A 15873-nucleotide genomic window follows, 5' to 3' on the forward strand; every position below is an offset into this window, starting at 1 on the left:
AGAAGCTGTGCTGGGCCTGGCAGTGCCTTTGTGAAGGAACTTGCTTTCTTTTCTTTTGAAGAGAAACTCTCCTGTGGGGTTAGGCCAGATCAGAAGCCAGATTATGTGTTTTGGAGAACACAATTACATCATTAGGTTAAACACAAAGTAAGGACTTGATAGAGCTGACTTAATGGAGGGTGTTTGCATCAGATTCATCATTTGCTATCAGGTAATTGTGAAATTGCTTTAAGCCATAACAACACTACTCACCCCCTCCCTCATCCTCCAGTTCAGTTCCTCTCCTTTAAAGTCTCTGGGGTCATGACCCACCTGGAGGCCAAATATGTGGTATCTGGTGTACTGAATGATTTGATTATATTTTTACTAGCAGAGCCTTCAACTCAATGTGCAGTTCCAGCTCCCAAGAGCTATGGGGTAACAACCCACTTTTCCAGAGGTTACTTTTTTTTTCTGGTATGTGAAGGACCATAGTCACCTATTTTTCTAAGTAAAAGTGGGTAGCGTTTCCTGTACTTACACACTGCAAGTCTGCTGGACCTGGGCTCTGGTTCTTCTTGAACATCCCGTGTCATGTTTCTGCACAGATATTTTGAAACCTGGATGACCGCATGGGACAAGATTATTTGCTTGAATTGACAAGACTTTCTTGTAAGTTCAAGCTCCTAGGGTTGAAAGAGTGATCAGAATTTCCCTGGGTCCTTCACCACACATTTAAGTGACGTGATGCTAAAATCAATCATCTTTGAAATTTTGATTTTATTACTTCTGTCTGCTTTGATGGAAGCTCCCAGTAATTGTAGTTTTGCTTTCCATAATGAATGCCCATATTTAATTTTTTATTAAAACCTGTAGCATTAATGCTTCTTCACTTGTGGTCAGGTTAGTGGAATTTCATGATTGCCTTGTTCATACGTCTTTGTAAGGACCCAGACTGAGATGTGAGGGCTGCCTTCCAGCTCTGCAGAGTCCAATCCAAAACAGAGCTCAAAAGGTTGCTAAGAGAAGTAGGCAACTTAAGAATTACACTGGTGTCCAGTGGTGCAGGTAAAAGGAAGGGTGAGGGTTGGAATACTGTATTACAGATGTGCAAATTGCTTGTCGCTGGGAATCTAACCAGCTTTGTGCTGAGCTAGCTGCAATTAGTATGCATATAGATATGGAAAGAATTATTTACCCCCAAATCAAACTTCCTGCCCATTAGAAAATTCTCAGTGCACCCAAGTAGGCTCTGGCATAGTTTGGTGCAGTATGGCTGGCTGGATATAGGACAGAGGGTATGAGGGTGAGCACTGTATATCAGTGTTGACAGGAGAAAAACAGGTGTGTGAAATCGGGGAAGAGCTCTTCAGTCAAGTCCAGCTCCATTTTCTCTTGGACACTGTGTCAGATAGTCTCAACTGCACTCAACCTGGGACCGTCTTTCCCACACCTCCCTGAGCTCATTGCCACTACATCAGATGTGCAGATTTTAGGGAAAACTTGTCCTAATTTCACTCTAGAAAGCAACAGGGATTTTTTTGTTTGTTTTCTTTTTAACAAGTGGCCTCATATAGGAATGTAGGATAGATGTATTATTTGGGTAACTTTTTTTAACATGTATTATATGGGTAACTTTTTTAAACAATGAGCATTAATTTAGTTACGTTAAATCATTGGGTTTGGTCATATTTAAATGCAGATATGGCAGGTACATATCTTAATAACAGAATTTTTTTTTCCTCTTTTTTTCTTCCCTTCAAATTCCACCAATTTAGTTTTCCTCCAGACCCTTTGCTGCCTCCTCAACCCGCCTCTGCACACACAAGCACATTTAAAGCACGTTATGGTCATGCTGCCGCCTCTGCTGCTGTGGTGTGCTCACTGTGAGCTGCCTCCCATTTACACTGGGAGGAGGAAAACGAAGTGCTTCCTATTTGCACCGGGCATTCAGGGGTAGAATCAAAAGCAGAAATGCTAAGGCATTAATACCTTGAATTGTGCTCCTGTCTTTTGGGCAGGCTGGATCAGGATGGCACAACCCAAACCAGCCTGCAGCTCACAGTTGGAGGATCTTGCCAGCTCCTCTCCCCTGCAGAGGGGGAGCCTCCAGCTCCTTCCACCCTTGCTCTTCCCCCTCAGCTCCCTTGAACTCCAAATGAGGCCCAGCTGCCCTAATGGCCTCGGGCGGTGTTAGGAAATCAGCTGCCCAGGACTGGCTCCCTGGCGCTGGTGTCCAGGGCTCCCAGCTTCCCCTGCTGCAGCCCAGCAGGACCCCTGGCCACTCTGCCCTCTGGTACCTCTGCCTGCCCCGTCTTGCACAAGCGCATCCCCGACAAGCCTTCCTCCTGCTCCGCTTCCATGCTGCAGAGACCAGTACTCACACAAGTTGCAGTTCCTAAGCTTTCCCTTACTTGGCATTTCCAATTGCAATCTTGTTTTCTCTTGGCAAGCTAGAAATGTCCTCTAGTAAAATTGACAACTTTCTCAGGTAGGTCCGCAGCAATCGCCATCCACAGGCAAGTCTCTTTGTAGAGATGCCAAGGAGACAAATTAAATAGCCTTGACTCACCAGCGTTTTTGCTGTGTGCATGCTGTATTTTATTAAGTTTCCAATCAAAATGAAAATAGTTGGCATAGATTGTATGCAACATATAGATTGTAGAAAATGTGGAGAACGAACAGACTTCAGGCAGATGATGTGCTGTGGGAATTGCAAATTTTCTGATTCTTAAAGATTGATTTGTTTTTATTATTATATTTTAACTGAAGTCTTTTCATTTGAATACATTCCTGAAATCCTACCCTTAAGCACATCGTACCTGACTTAAAATTCCACAGCACAGAAATGAAATTTTTTGGTATGCAATTTAATGATATAGTAGTTTGTCATGGTTTCACTGATGTTTATGGAAGTATCATCGCTGATTTCAGTAAAACCAGGATTTCAGTGACTTAACTGTTTTTCATCAATTCTTTGTTCAAAGGCACCTGACAGGATTTAGTGTTCTGCAACCTTAATCCAACTTCAGTGTAACTTTTTCCTTGACTCACTTTGTAGTTGTGTGTTTATACACACTCCCTGCCATTTCCAAATTTAATGAAAACTTACAGAATTAAAAAGAGAATCTACTTGTCCTAAGTATTTTATTGCTGAAATACCTGAATGCATCGTGTTAAGAAATTGTGTTTATATTGTCTCTGGTTGGGCTAGGGAAATGCTGTTGCCCCAGAATTTATTAAAAGCCAGTCTAAGTCAGAGGTGTGGAATTTTTTTTTTCCCCAAAGTTGTATGAAGTCTCTGACTGAACAGGGAACTGACCCTCTCTCCCAGGTTGGAGGTGAGTAATTAGATAAGCTTCATGCCTATCGATTCCAGTAGTATAATAATGTTTATTTCTTAGATATTTGTCTATACCAGCAGATCTCAAATGCTGCTCTAAGTGGCTGTCATCATTATTGCCCTTTTACAGGTAGCCTTGAGGACCTTGAGCAACCCAGTGATAAAGCAGGAGTGGATTGTAGGTTTTCTAAATGCCAACTTATCTTTCTGGCCAAGGTCTCTTCCTGGTCATAGGGCTAGGTGACATCTACTGAAGGGAAGTACAAAGATAACATTATAAGGTTTTGTACTTTTCTATCTATTGATTTAATTGGGGAGAAGTTATCTCTGTTGAAATAAAATTCTCTGAAAATGCAGTCTTGTATTCAGAATATTGGAAAATGTTAGATTGCTGTTTCTTTGGAGGAAATGTTATATTGTATAATGATCCAGCAAAGTGGAAAATTTCATGTTTCAATGAGTCTCCCTTAGTTCATTGTAAAACCTTCCATGGCCAGCCTACTAAATGTTTACATTTGAGAGTCTGTATCCTAATGCTGGGGCACAAGTATAACAGTCTATGGGCTGTATAATGTCACCCAAGGAGAAGTAATGATCTACAGGTCTGGTTGTGCTTGAGTATTTAATGAAGTTCATAAATTCATCATTGATAAAAACATAAATATTACTTGTAAAAGCAGATATTTAAATGATGGTTACCACTATACTAGTATAAAGCACAATTTAAAATAAAAATATTTCACAGCATTTGCTGTGTATGGTTTGGTTATTTATCTTTTTTTTTTTTTTACTTACATCTTTTGTTGTAAGAGTATGATGAGATCATTTGAATTATATGGATCAGAGTACATGTAAATCATAGTGTTACACTGAAGACAAGAGGTGAAGACCCTGAAAAGACAGAGAACTGACCTTCTACATAATTTCAATTAATATTAGCAAGAGCAAAAATTCAAGTTATTGGCTGGCTCTTTGTATTGTTTCTCTTCAAATGATGGCATACTGACAAGTAAGATAATGTGAACACACTTAGACAACTAGTGAGGAAACCAAACTTGATGTTTTTAATTTTCTGTGTTACACACCCTTCTGTAGCCTACTCTGAAAATCCTAAAAAAGACAATAATAAAAGTTTTATCTACCCTCCATTAAATTCTACACCAGGCAGATTCTTGAGGCTGTTGAGAGGCTATGTATGCAGAAGACAAAAAGCAGAGTGTTAGAAATGTGCTAAAAGCTGTTATCGCAACAAGAAGATACAGTCTACCAGATTGAGAGCAAAATGTGAACATGTAGTACTAGTTAGAGGTGTAATTTTCATAGTATACTTTACTAACTTTATATCACTGTCATGATGGATGTTAACAAGACCTCACTCTTCATTTATAAGTGCATTTACATGTGCATTTTCCCACCCCCTTATCAGCTGTTTTCTTTGTGTTTTTAGATCATGGGGAATTCATATGCAGGGCAACTAAAATCTGCCCGTTTTGAAGAAGCTCTTCATAACTCTATAGAAGCTTCTCTGAGATGTAGCAGCGTTGTCCCACGGCCGATCTTCTCACAGCTGTACCTGGATCCTGACCAGCCTCCTTTCTTGCCGGAAGGTAACCATGAAAGTATGGCACATTTCAATTGTTGTTTTTCTGTGTGAGAATAGGGTGGGATGCATTTCATTAAAACAAACAAACAAACCCAACAAAAACTGCAAAGTAGTTCATTGTGTGACACAAAATTTGAATCTTAGTCCTCATTAAAGAGAAAGAATGGCATGCTGGTTATTTTAAAAGGAGATAGATGCAAGTTCTGTTGAAAAGTTTATTTTATTTTTTTATTCTTCTCAGATGTGAAGCCAAAGGTAGAAGAGTTGGATAAAGAGTTAGTACATCGATATTCACAAAATGGAAACCTGGACTTTTCTACCAACCAAACGGTTAATGAAATGGAAGATGAAGAGGAGGATGAAGACATGTCAGATTCAAGTAGTCCACCAATCCCATATTCACAAAAACCTGCCCCGGAAGGGTCTTGCACTACTGATGGTTGGTATCCCTTTTTATTACTGTGTGACCTTTACAACTAATCCTCAGTGTAGTGCTCACTCTCTACCATTAGCAACTTTTGAGCTAGGATGGATGGAAATACCTTTTATAGTCAAAGCCTTAAATCTGACTTGTTTCAGGACATAAAATGTAATGTATTATTTGAAAGCAGTGTCTAAGACTGACTGTGGCACTTTGTTAGTTTCTGAAAGCCCTTTGTTTTCTGTGGTTATCATTGGTTTACTGTCCTCAAAGAAGTTACCTAAGTCAGCATCAGTACAAGCTGGTTCTCAATCTATCCCTCAGTTATTTTCAGAAACATTGGCAAAGCTGGATTTAGTTGCTTTCATGGGCAGAAGGAAGAGTTTGGAGAGAGAAAATGGAGAAGAGACTTGGTGTTCCTTCTGCTGCCAAGGGGATAAGAGGGATAGTAGTAGAAACTTGTCTGTTTTGTCTTCCCCACCTGTCTGCTGGCCATTGCTTGCTTAACCTGAGCTGTCCTGATTGTTGTTCAAGATAAGCAAAATTGCTGACAGTATTATTTTTGTTTGGTTTTAAATGTGTTAAAGAAAGGGTAAGATCATTATGCATATACCTATTTGGACTAAGTAAACTTGATGTAATTGGTTCATCTTATCCCATAATTGTTCTATTCTGAAGATTTAACTTTTGTTCACATTTATTAGATGTGCTTCCCTTAAAAACATCCCCCTGCCTCCCTCAAACACTTGAAAACAAAAAACCTTTCCCAAGCCCTTCCTGACATTTTATTCAATATCTTCTTGAACTATGGGCTTCCTTGTGCAGAGTTCATAAAAAGTTGTAATTTGTAGAATGGTTTTGTACCTCACTGTAGCGTATGGTTATATGTAGTGACAGAAGTAAGCACTAATCACCAGTAATTCTTTGACATTTTTGGGGGGTAGTTAGTGGCAAATGTTGACATTTTTGCCTTTACCCCTTCCAAATGCAGCTTACATGAGCATATTTATCCTCCGTAACAATGTACCGCCAGTTCCCTGCAACACAAAGAATAGAAAGGCTACTGGCTACCATGGGAAGCTGGGGAATATTGTTGGGAGAATTTGTTAATCACACAGAAGTGGGTTTGCTGTCCTTTGGAGGCTTGTAAATTGGTGGAGAGAAGGAGAAATTATAAAATCATGTATTCCTAGGAAGGTATTCTCAGTTGAGGACAAGTATCGATAAAGGCTGTAAAACCTCCTGTGGAGAGCAGGAGCAGTTCTGATCACTTCTGTTAAAGAAATGTAAAATAAACTGGGCGGGATGTGGAGGAGAACCAACAGGATGGTAAGAGGAAGGAGCTCTATCTAATGAGGCTCTTTGCCTGCCAGGACAAAAGCTGAGATGGCATATGCTTACACATTCTAAATATAGCAAGAATAAAACACTGAGGAGGGAGAAGAGCCAGTCATGCCAACAGTGCCCTGTGGAAGTGTAATGGATACATAAAATGGTTGTGAATGCATTCAGGTTAAAGGTTTAGGGTTCTTTAACTATTTGTGACACAGTTCTGGACCAGCCTCCCAGTAGCAGGAGTAGGTCTGAAAACCTTATCAGGCTCCAAGGCCACCATGTATTTGATTGTGAAAGAGCTTTTTATATGACATCAAGAGATCTTTCTCAGTCTCCCTCATACATTCTGGTAATCCCTGGTTGCAATTGCATGACCAGACAAAAATGTTAGTTGTGAGCTTGCAGATAAATGTCTGTATCTTTGAGAGGTGACTTTCCATCCACATGCAAACTGTTCCATGTTTGCTAGTGGCTTTGCCACCTCAGGATTGCTTCATAAGGCTGCCCTTCCGGACTTAGCACTGCAAGGAGGTGCTTAGCTCTCAAGCGCCCACTGCAATGCAGATGTCTATGCTGTGGCTGCGTATTGCATGTCATGAGGTTATGCCTAGTTATGCTATAGTTACATAATATGTGTAACTGTATGCTCATGTATATATGTAATATTATGCTTTTTAGTATGTCCTGGAAAAAGGTGACCTTCCAGGGGTAGTTCTGCGTTTTGATTTTTATCCATAAGTCTCTTATGATCAAAGGACCCTAGAAGAAAGTTTCTTTCCTATGTTACATCTGCAGAATTTTAGGATTGTTCATTACTCTTTGTCAAGTTTACCATTGTGAATTTACAAAATCTTGTCTCACTCTTCAATGTTGTTCTCAAGAAGCTGATTCAAGAGAGCAGTGTTTTTTTAATCTGGAAAAGGAAAGGAAAATACGTATTTTTAAATACTGCTAATAATCTGTTAGGACAGTTTTACATAAGTGTTGAAAACACCCAGGTTCCCCAACATTCATGCGGCAGACCATATCTCAGCAAGATATTAATCTGATAGCTCATCTTTCAACTCATGAATATGCCCTTCCAGAGATGTAAGACAGGATTGCTGCCATTGTTTACATCCCTTATCTTAGTTATTTAATTGCAAAGATAAATAACATTAGGAAAAGTTAAAGAATACTGATAGACTAATTGAAGTCACTGTAAATGTTTGGATGCTTTAAACTAAGCATGTATTTAATTGCTTATCCAAGAGCAAAACATTGGTTCTAGAACCTGCAGTTCATTGCTGTAAAAACTGTTCCCTCACCTTTTAGTAGAGATGGAGTGGAACCTTCTTCCCTTCTAAGGTATTTGTGCTGTTTGCTTTTCCTGAATTCAGGATGTATGCCATAACCATCATATTATTTTCTGTGGTGACTTGTTCTTTTATTTAGATGGCTGAGTTGTCAGTCACATGAGTGCAGAAATTAGATCTTAATGCCTTTAGTCATTGGTTTAAAAAAAACCAAGTGCCTCACTAGTGACAGTTTGTTGGAGGTTCCTTCTCAGCTGGCCATATTAGATCCCTTAACTCTCCTGTTAAGGAGAGTTTTCCTTGTTTCTCCATTGGAAAGAGTAACTGCATTTGCTATTGAACCTTAGTATTAGTCGTAAAAGGGATTCACTTATTTTCAGGGGCTTTTTTTTCTGCTCAACACAAATTTTTGTAATTAACTTACACCTTCCATGAAAACAAGGTTTCAAGAAATATAATTCTTCATTTTCGTACAGGTACCTCAAATATGCAACAAAATAATACAAGAAGCTGTTCTGAACCACATGTTTGCTGTAGCTTTAAAAGAGGCTGTTTCTAATTTGTGGAATAGCATTTTATACAAGCTGTGGGAAACAAAATAGTAGCACCTTTCTTTTGTTAGTAAATCCTCAATTTACCTGATGCTTAAAGAAGGGCCAAGGTAGTTTCAGAAACAATTAGGTAAGCAGGTACTTAACACCTGATCAGTTACTGTGAAGTTACAATAGCAAGTGACAGTGACCAGTAATTCATATGTAATTCTTGGAAGCTAATTCCTTATGCAAATACCCCATTTATTGCAGTACAACAAGGGGCTGGTACCCCACATTGAAACTACTTCTTGTTACTAGTGGGAAAAGGGAAAAATATATACAAATTTCATTTTAAGAAGATTCCAGCACTTCCAGGTATTGACAGATTTGGGTATACGTTTTAATTTTCAGGAAGATGGGACTGGATTAATTTAAATGAAGTGCTGTTGGAGAATGCAAATGTGCTTCTCAGAAGCAAAACCTAATAAATTTCTTTCAAAGAAAAGCAGATAATATCTGTAAAAGCTATTAATTATTCTTTTTTTTTTTTGTGACTGCTCTCAGTATTTGCAAATCTCTAATCAGAATATAAATGCCTGTTCTTTATTTAAAACAAAGCTGAGATCCTGTGGGAAGATGATTTTTTTAATGGAACAGCTCAGCTGTGTGCTTTTACTTTTTATAGTTACATGTTGGTAAACAATTTCATAAAGCGAAGCTAGTTTGTTTTAGTGGCTCATGGGTTTTCTCTTCTTCATACTTAGATGTCCCTAAAAGGTACGCAGGTCAATGTGACACTGAAGTGCCATTCTTTCTTCTTAAGAGTCATGCACAGTCAAGTGCTGCTTGACATAGAAATTTAGGTGCAAGCTCAATTATGAATGAATAGCTATGAAATGTAAATGGATTTTGCGTGTTCTAATTCTTAAACATGGGCTGCACAAGTTCTGCTTGTACAGAGACATCATGTCTTCTCTTTCCTAATGTGGAAATGGTTATCTCTAACAATTAAATATCAATGCAAAATCATGCAGAACAGAAAAGAAAATAAGGTTGGGGTCTCTGTGTTGCTACCTAGAAAAAGACAATGTAGCAGAGAAAGGGGTTAATCCCTCCTTCCTCTCCCCACAGTCAGTTACTTGCTTCCAAATCAATGTTTCTTGGGTGGAATTCTCTCATTTAGTTTAAAAAAACAGCAGGAACTTAAAACTGGAACAGTGATTTGCAGCCCCAAAAGCCAAGGTTAAGAAGGATAATGAAGGGTTCTTGAGTATACCATCTACGTGTCTTTGAAGGAGAATTCAAGACTTTTACTGCACAGAAGCAGATTTGCATTCTCTCTGTATCTCCTGGTGGAAGTGAGCCCCAGCTGTACCTGGCCAAGCTCCACAGCTCTCCCTGGCTCCCTTGCTGCAGCTGTTGACTAAACAAGAGGAGACCCCTCAGAGGGTCTGATGGTCTGGCTGTGCTGTCCCCTCTTGCTGCTCGCCCATTGGGATCCCTTTCCCCTCCGCAGAAGGGGAGCCAGAGGAAACCTTTTAGTATCAGCCCTGTTACTTGTCTCGCTCCCTCAGAAAACAAGATTTTGGCAGTCGCCTCTGAGCTCTGCTGCCCATCTGTCAGGAAGCTGATAGCTGCTTTCCACCACTTCTGGCAGAGATGTAGAGATCCTAAAGGTACTGGATTTCAGCAAGATTTGTGAAGTTCAGGAGCTGGTTGGATGACATCAGTGTCCCCAGACTAATGTCCCCTGGGGCAGAAAATTAATTATAGCTCTCTTCTTACACAGCCTGAACATTACAGAGGCATGTGCTGGCTAGCCGGTCTACACATACATACCTCTGATCCAGAGATGTCACCAAACAAAGCAGAGAAGGATGCCGGAGGGGATTGTGCAAGGAGGAAGAAGGGGAACATGGAAGGGATCTGAGAGCACTTTGGGTGGAGTAAAAGACGATACAGGGGGTAAATCAGGTATTGTTTGCAGATTAGGCAGGATGCAGCATTTCTACAGTACTAGTCCTATATATCCTAAATGGTGGGAAATATTAAGTATATTCAGATCAACAGTATCTCAGATGAGAAGCTGCTGTTGCCTGTGGTAGCAGACTGAGATGCAGCAGTTTGTTTCAGTGGGTACTGCTAAGATGTTACTGAGTAATGCTTATAAACCTGTTAAGATGTTGTGATGGGTTTCTTGGGGTTTTCCTGCACCTTCTGGCCTGGGGATTCATGTAGAATGGTGATGTGCAGCTGCTCAAAGTGTAGCTGAAGTTGTTTTGCTCCTAGCCTGGATAATAGCCAAGTCTTTGCTTTCGTCTCAGTTGTTGTGGAGTGCTGGAGCATTGCTTCACCTCACTGGGACACCAAAACCCTCAAGCATCCAAAGAGGCTCTAAGTTTCTCATATGATATTCAGCCCTGTCAATGTTGTGTGCTCTTTCTGAAAGCAAGTCTATATTGAAACATAACTGTTAACAATGTTGACAACCAAAATCCTGCTTTCTTCAGTGTCCTTGTATTGCCATTGCTAAAAATTCATTCAAAAGCCTCTTCTTGGTCGTGACTTGTGCTTCTGGGCCTTTCCTGAAAATTTTTAGGTAGAAACAAGGCTAAAGAGTAATTGTGTAAAAGCACAGGTTTAAATCTTTCTTGAAATCTTGCTGCTTTTGCTGTTTCATAATCCTTATCTACAGATTTCCTGTTTGCCCACATTGTCAGCAGTGGATAATTTTTCTATTTAAAGTCTAGATGTAGAGTGGTATTTTCTAAGCATGTCAGCTACTCAGATTTCACTGAATGCCTAAATATTTAAGGCCAGTTTTGAAAATTCTGGACAGAATACCCAAATGGCATAAACATTTGAATAGGCAAATTCTATTTTGAATGTAAGGGAGTTTTCTTCCTAGATTTATCTGCAACTGGTTCTTTCTAAATTACATTGAAAAGTCTAGATAATACTTAGCCTGGTACCTAGCCTTCTATTTGGTTAGGATCAATATGTTTCTGAGGAATACACCTTAAAAAGAGTTTAAGATACTAAAATCATATTGCATCTAATCAGAAAAGAATAATTTTTGTTTTAAATACGTGGTTTTAATGCTTTTCCCCTAAAACATATGTAACTTCTTATTGGTAAGTTATTGTTATAATCCATTGATTTGTAAATAAAAACTTTAGGCACTTTAATTCATTGGCTGGAAGAAGGCATGTGTGAGGGGTGAATCCAAGCTAGCTTTCAGCTCAAATGTGCTGCTGCTGGAACTGAACTGATTGAATAAATGAAGAAACTATTCAGCCAAAAACTGGTTCAGCAGATTGTGGGTGTAGGCACAAGACTGAACCTGTGTTGGACTGTGTTTTCAGCAAGCTGCTGCTTGCCAGGAAGTTCATGCTAGCTGATTATGTGCATTCCACTTTGTGCATCCTCTATGCTTGGTACAGTTTTGAGATAAAAACAAAACCCATTAACTTGCACCATTTTTGCTGAAGTTTATGGGGTTTTGCACAGTAGTGCAGACACACATATTAATAAAAGGTTGAGATGGCTCTTGGTTAAGTTGTGATCACGTTGTGTTTCCAGGTGCTTAGTCAGTGTCTCTCTCCAGTGGTTTGATTTTTTTTTTCCCTTACAATTTCTGTAACAACTATGGACTACTTGAATATATTTTAAATTAAATGTAAGTAATATACATTAATAGCTGAAGTCATAATAGATACTACAGTAATTTCAAATTTAGTTTGTTATGTCTGTTTTTAACAATAATGTGGATTATTGTGATTATTATTTTATTCTGAAGTATTGGTTCATGCAGATGCATGCATGTGTTGTCTATGTTAGGCTGTAGCAAGAGATGGTCAGTGGATAACTGTGTGATGTCTTTGGGTATCCTGAAATGGGGGGGGGAGTTCTGCCAGCTGCTGCTGGGTTATGTGTGAGGCCAGACTGTAGCACTGATGTTGCAGCTGGAGAAGTGAGAATTGGAGGGGAACGCAATGTAAGAGTCTTGGTAGTGCTTGGTAGTGCTTTCATTGACTTCTGCCTAAGGGAAATCAAAAAGCCCAATGTGATCATATCCTTTCCTGTGAAGGAAGCCACATGACTTGCTTTCTTGTACACCTGTTGTTTCCTTGCTTGAAAGTAGAAATTACTCAATAAAAATAATATGGTGGAGCTGTACAAAAAAGTGAAGGGTGATTTTTGATCTCTGTAAGTCCAGTGTTGAAACTAATGGAAGAGTCTTTGGATGTTGTTTTTAATTTACTTAGTCAAAAGAATCTAACTTTGAAGCTGGCTTTAGTTTGAGCAGAAGATTGGACCAGCTGGACCTCCAGAGGTCCCGTAATTGCTCTAAGCTATCCTATCCCACCTTTTGAAAATCCCCACTGTGGTTGCTTGGTACGTGGCTGCCAAGCTCACCCTGGGTCCTGAGCTCCCAATGGCCTCCTTGTGGTGCCTGGCCACAGCTCTGGGCTGCCTTGCCATACTTTTTTGTGTGTCCCAGCCTGCCACCTGCTCACTGCAGGACATGGAAGAGCAGAAGCTTGCTCCAGTCTCCAGTTTTGCCCACTTCTGCCACTGGCTTTAGCCTTACGTTGACCAGTAAGTAGCACAAGAACCAACATTATGTTCTTATTTTGTGTGCATACGTGTGTTTGGGTGGGAAAAAAAACTAATTGGAGACTTGAAGTCATGCAGTCTATTGAGACTTCAGGAGACTCAGTTGGACACTTAAAGAAAACATGGTGTACATCTCTAAAACCAGTGAATATTTTACTTGCTGGAACTCCTAAAATGTATAAACAAGTTAAAAATTGGATTTTAAAATATTTTTCCTTTAGTAGTCAGTACTAAACTTCAGTCAACAATTTTTATCATTCCTTTGTATTACTTAGTGAGGTTTATGTACAACTGCCAGCCTGTTACAAGCAACAAAGACAAAATTGGTTCTCTTGAAAAGACTGTAAACTAAAATTTGGCAAAGAAAAAATACTCTTTGGCATGTTTTAAGAGCTTTTTTCTGTTATAAAATCACGAACTTCCCTTCTTATTTTGAATGTGTTTGAAAAATTGAGTTTCTAAGCCATTTGATATCTAGTCTTTAGAGACTTATGTCTCTTCTCTGCCTGAATGTGTTCAGGATTTCTTTAAAATAATGTTTATCTATTGTCTCTGAAACCCTGAGCTAGTGGATCTGATGAGATGCTATCTCCATTTCCTCTATTTCCCTTGAAAAGGATATATTAAAACCCTCAGTTTCAGCATCAAGTTGTGAAGCCCCATTTGCTTTTGTAACTGATAAAAAGAAAAAAATTAGATGAAATCTTTTGTAGATTTATCATTTGTTTTGGTTTGTTTTTTAGGTTTTTGTCAAGCAGGCAAGGATTTACGGTTAGTATCTCTGTGCATGGAGCAAATTGATATCCCAGCAGGCTTCTTGTTAGTAGGAGCCAAATCTCCCAACCTTCCTGAGCACATTCTAGTCTGCGCTGTTGACAAGCGGTTTTTGCCAGATGATCATGGAAAAAATGCACTTTTAGGTAAGAGATTTTTTTTTTAATCATGCCATAATAATTCAGAGAAAAAGGTCAGTTCAAAGTTATCTAAAGTAATTTCAGCTAATGACCTTCTATTAGAAATATGTCGAGGAGAGGCTTGTTTTTACTGAATTAAGTCTGTAGCTGAACCTGCCTTAAAAGCCCATTTTACAACAAGTCCCTGATTCCACAATTAACCACAATTGAAGCTCGGTGATTTCTGTGTGGGCAGAAGTCAATTGCAGCCCTGGCATTCTAAATGCGAATTATCCACATACTCTTTATCTCTATTGATGCTTACAGCATTTTCATTTAAGAAGAAATATGCTCCTGCCACTGTTGAAGATGAGCTCTCTATTTTTCTGCGGATTAAGGGACAAATTCTGCCCTTGGCTCCACCAGGAACATTGTTCTCAATAGGAGCTCTGAGGGCAGTTTGCTTCTCAAAATTTAATACATAGGGGGAAAACCCCCCAAACATTCACATCATAATTGGTTACATTTATGAACTTTAAATTTTAATACAAGAATGCTTCTTGGTGACTGAAGACAGATGTATGTGCACCTAGATATCCTGCCTGGCGTACAACTAGTTTACATTTTAACAGCCCAGTAAAAGTGATTTAATGTATTTTGGCTCCTTTAGCCTGTTTTGAATTTACTCTCTTATTCCTCCCTCTGGTCATTGTGGTGCCTAGAATATATTCAGAAAGACCTTTCAACAGGGAGGAAATTACAATAAAGCATAAATACCCTGATTTAAGCATACTGCTCAAATTCTAGTCCAGACCAGCAATATTTTGCAATACTATTAAAAGCACGTTGGTTTTGTACTTAGGTGCTTTAATGTTATTTATCCCTTAAACCCATTTAATATGTTACTACACACTGTAAACCTTTGGACCTAAGACAGAAATCCCACTGGCCTGAGTTAGATAGGAGCTGTGGTGTGATGTGCCCTTGCTGGGTATGGTTGGGCATATGGGATCATGGGGTACTCTGGTGTATACCACCATCCTCAGAGGACCTTCTCTCCCACTGAGCAGGGGAAGTGTCAAGAGTTGATCAATAAGAACTATCTGATAGACAGATGGTGTTTAGTCTGATTAAATGTGGTACTACTTGTCTTTGTTGGTAAGCCTTCCTCCCACCCCACCCCCCCAGCTTTGTATCCATCTATCATCTCTGATATCATTTGATAATGAGCTAAGTGACTCTCATCTCTGTTCTGGTATTGCTGATGTTACATATTTAAATGCCTCTAGGCCTGTGTAACTTGTACCTATGAGTAAAGAGTTGACTTGGTAGCTCCGTGAGACCCTGATGACTGTTTCTGACAACAATGGAGATGCACCAATAGTTCCTGTGGGTTTAAGGGAGAAGGGAAGGACTGATTCAGTCCCAGGAGAAACAGGATAAAGAAATCTACTTCTTGGCATCCTTGCAACATGATGGTAAAAGATGATAATGAGGCACATTAAGGCTAAAAACAACGGCCTCATTAATAAGAGTTTTTTGGAAAATGTGTTTTGTCAAAAAGACTGAATATCTTTTTCATTAAACTACAAATTTGGCTGACAGGTAAGTGTAGGAACCAGTGTTCTCCAAGGTTCTTGACCTTGTGGAAAATAATGATAATAGCGAGGATGAAAAATTGGTTCTGTTACAGATCTTGAACTGATTAGTAAATAGAAAAAAAGAAAAATGAAGTATTTCTGCTAGCTATTAATCTGCCCAGCAACATTATAAATCATTATTGATGTTCCAGAAAGAATATAAAATATTTCTTCATTAAGGGTTGAAAGCAATTCAGAGGTGAGTGGAGTG

At 39.2% G+C, this 15873-nt stretch overlaps 1 protein-coding gene across 2 annotated transcripts in view; it reads left to right on the forward strand.

Moving 5' to 3' along the window:
- Nucleotides 1-15873, forward strand: part of GREB1L (GREB1 like retinoic acid receptor coactivator) — a 144280-nt gene that overhangs the window by 72422 nt on the left and 55985 nt on the right. Inside the window, exons 3-5 of one of the 2 annotated variants that reach the window (XM_075023100.1) lie at nucleotides 4770-4941; nucleotides 5167-5364; nucleotides 13873-14049. In XM_075023100.1, coding sequence (XP_074879201.1) covers nucleotides 4773-4941; nucleotides 5167-5364; nucleotides 13873-14049 — 544 coding nt within the window. In that variant the 5' untranslated portion in view covers nucleotides 4770-4772. The remainder of the gene's footprint in view (nucleotides 1-4769; nucleotides 4942-5166; nucleotides 5365-13872; nucleotides 14050-15873) is intronic. The other variant, XM_075023099.1, reaches the window with a different exon arrangement.

The sequence above is a fragment of the Buteo buteo genome, chromosome 3 (assembly GCF_964188355.1).
Source record: "Buteo buteo chromosome 3, bButBut1.hap1.1, whole genome shotgun sequence".
Lineage (NCBI taxonomy): Eukaryota > Metazoa > Chordata > Aves > Accipitriformes > Accipitridae > Buteo > Buteo buteo.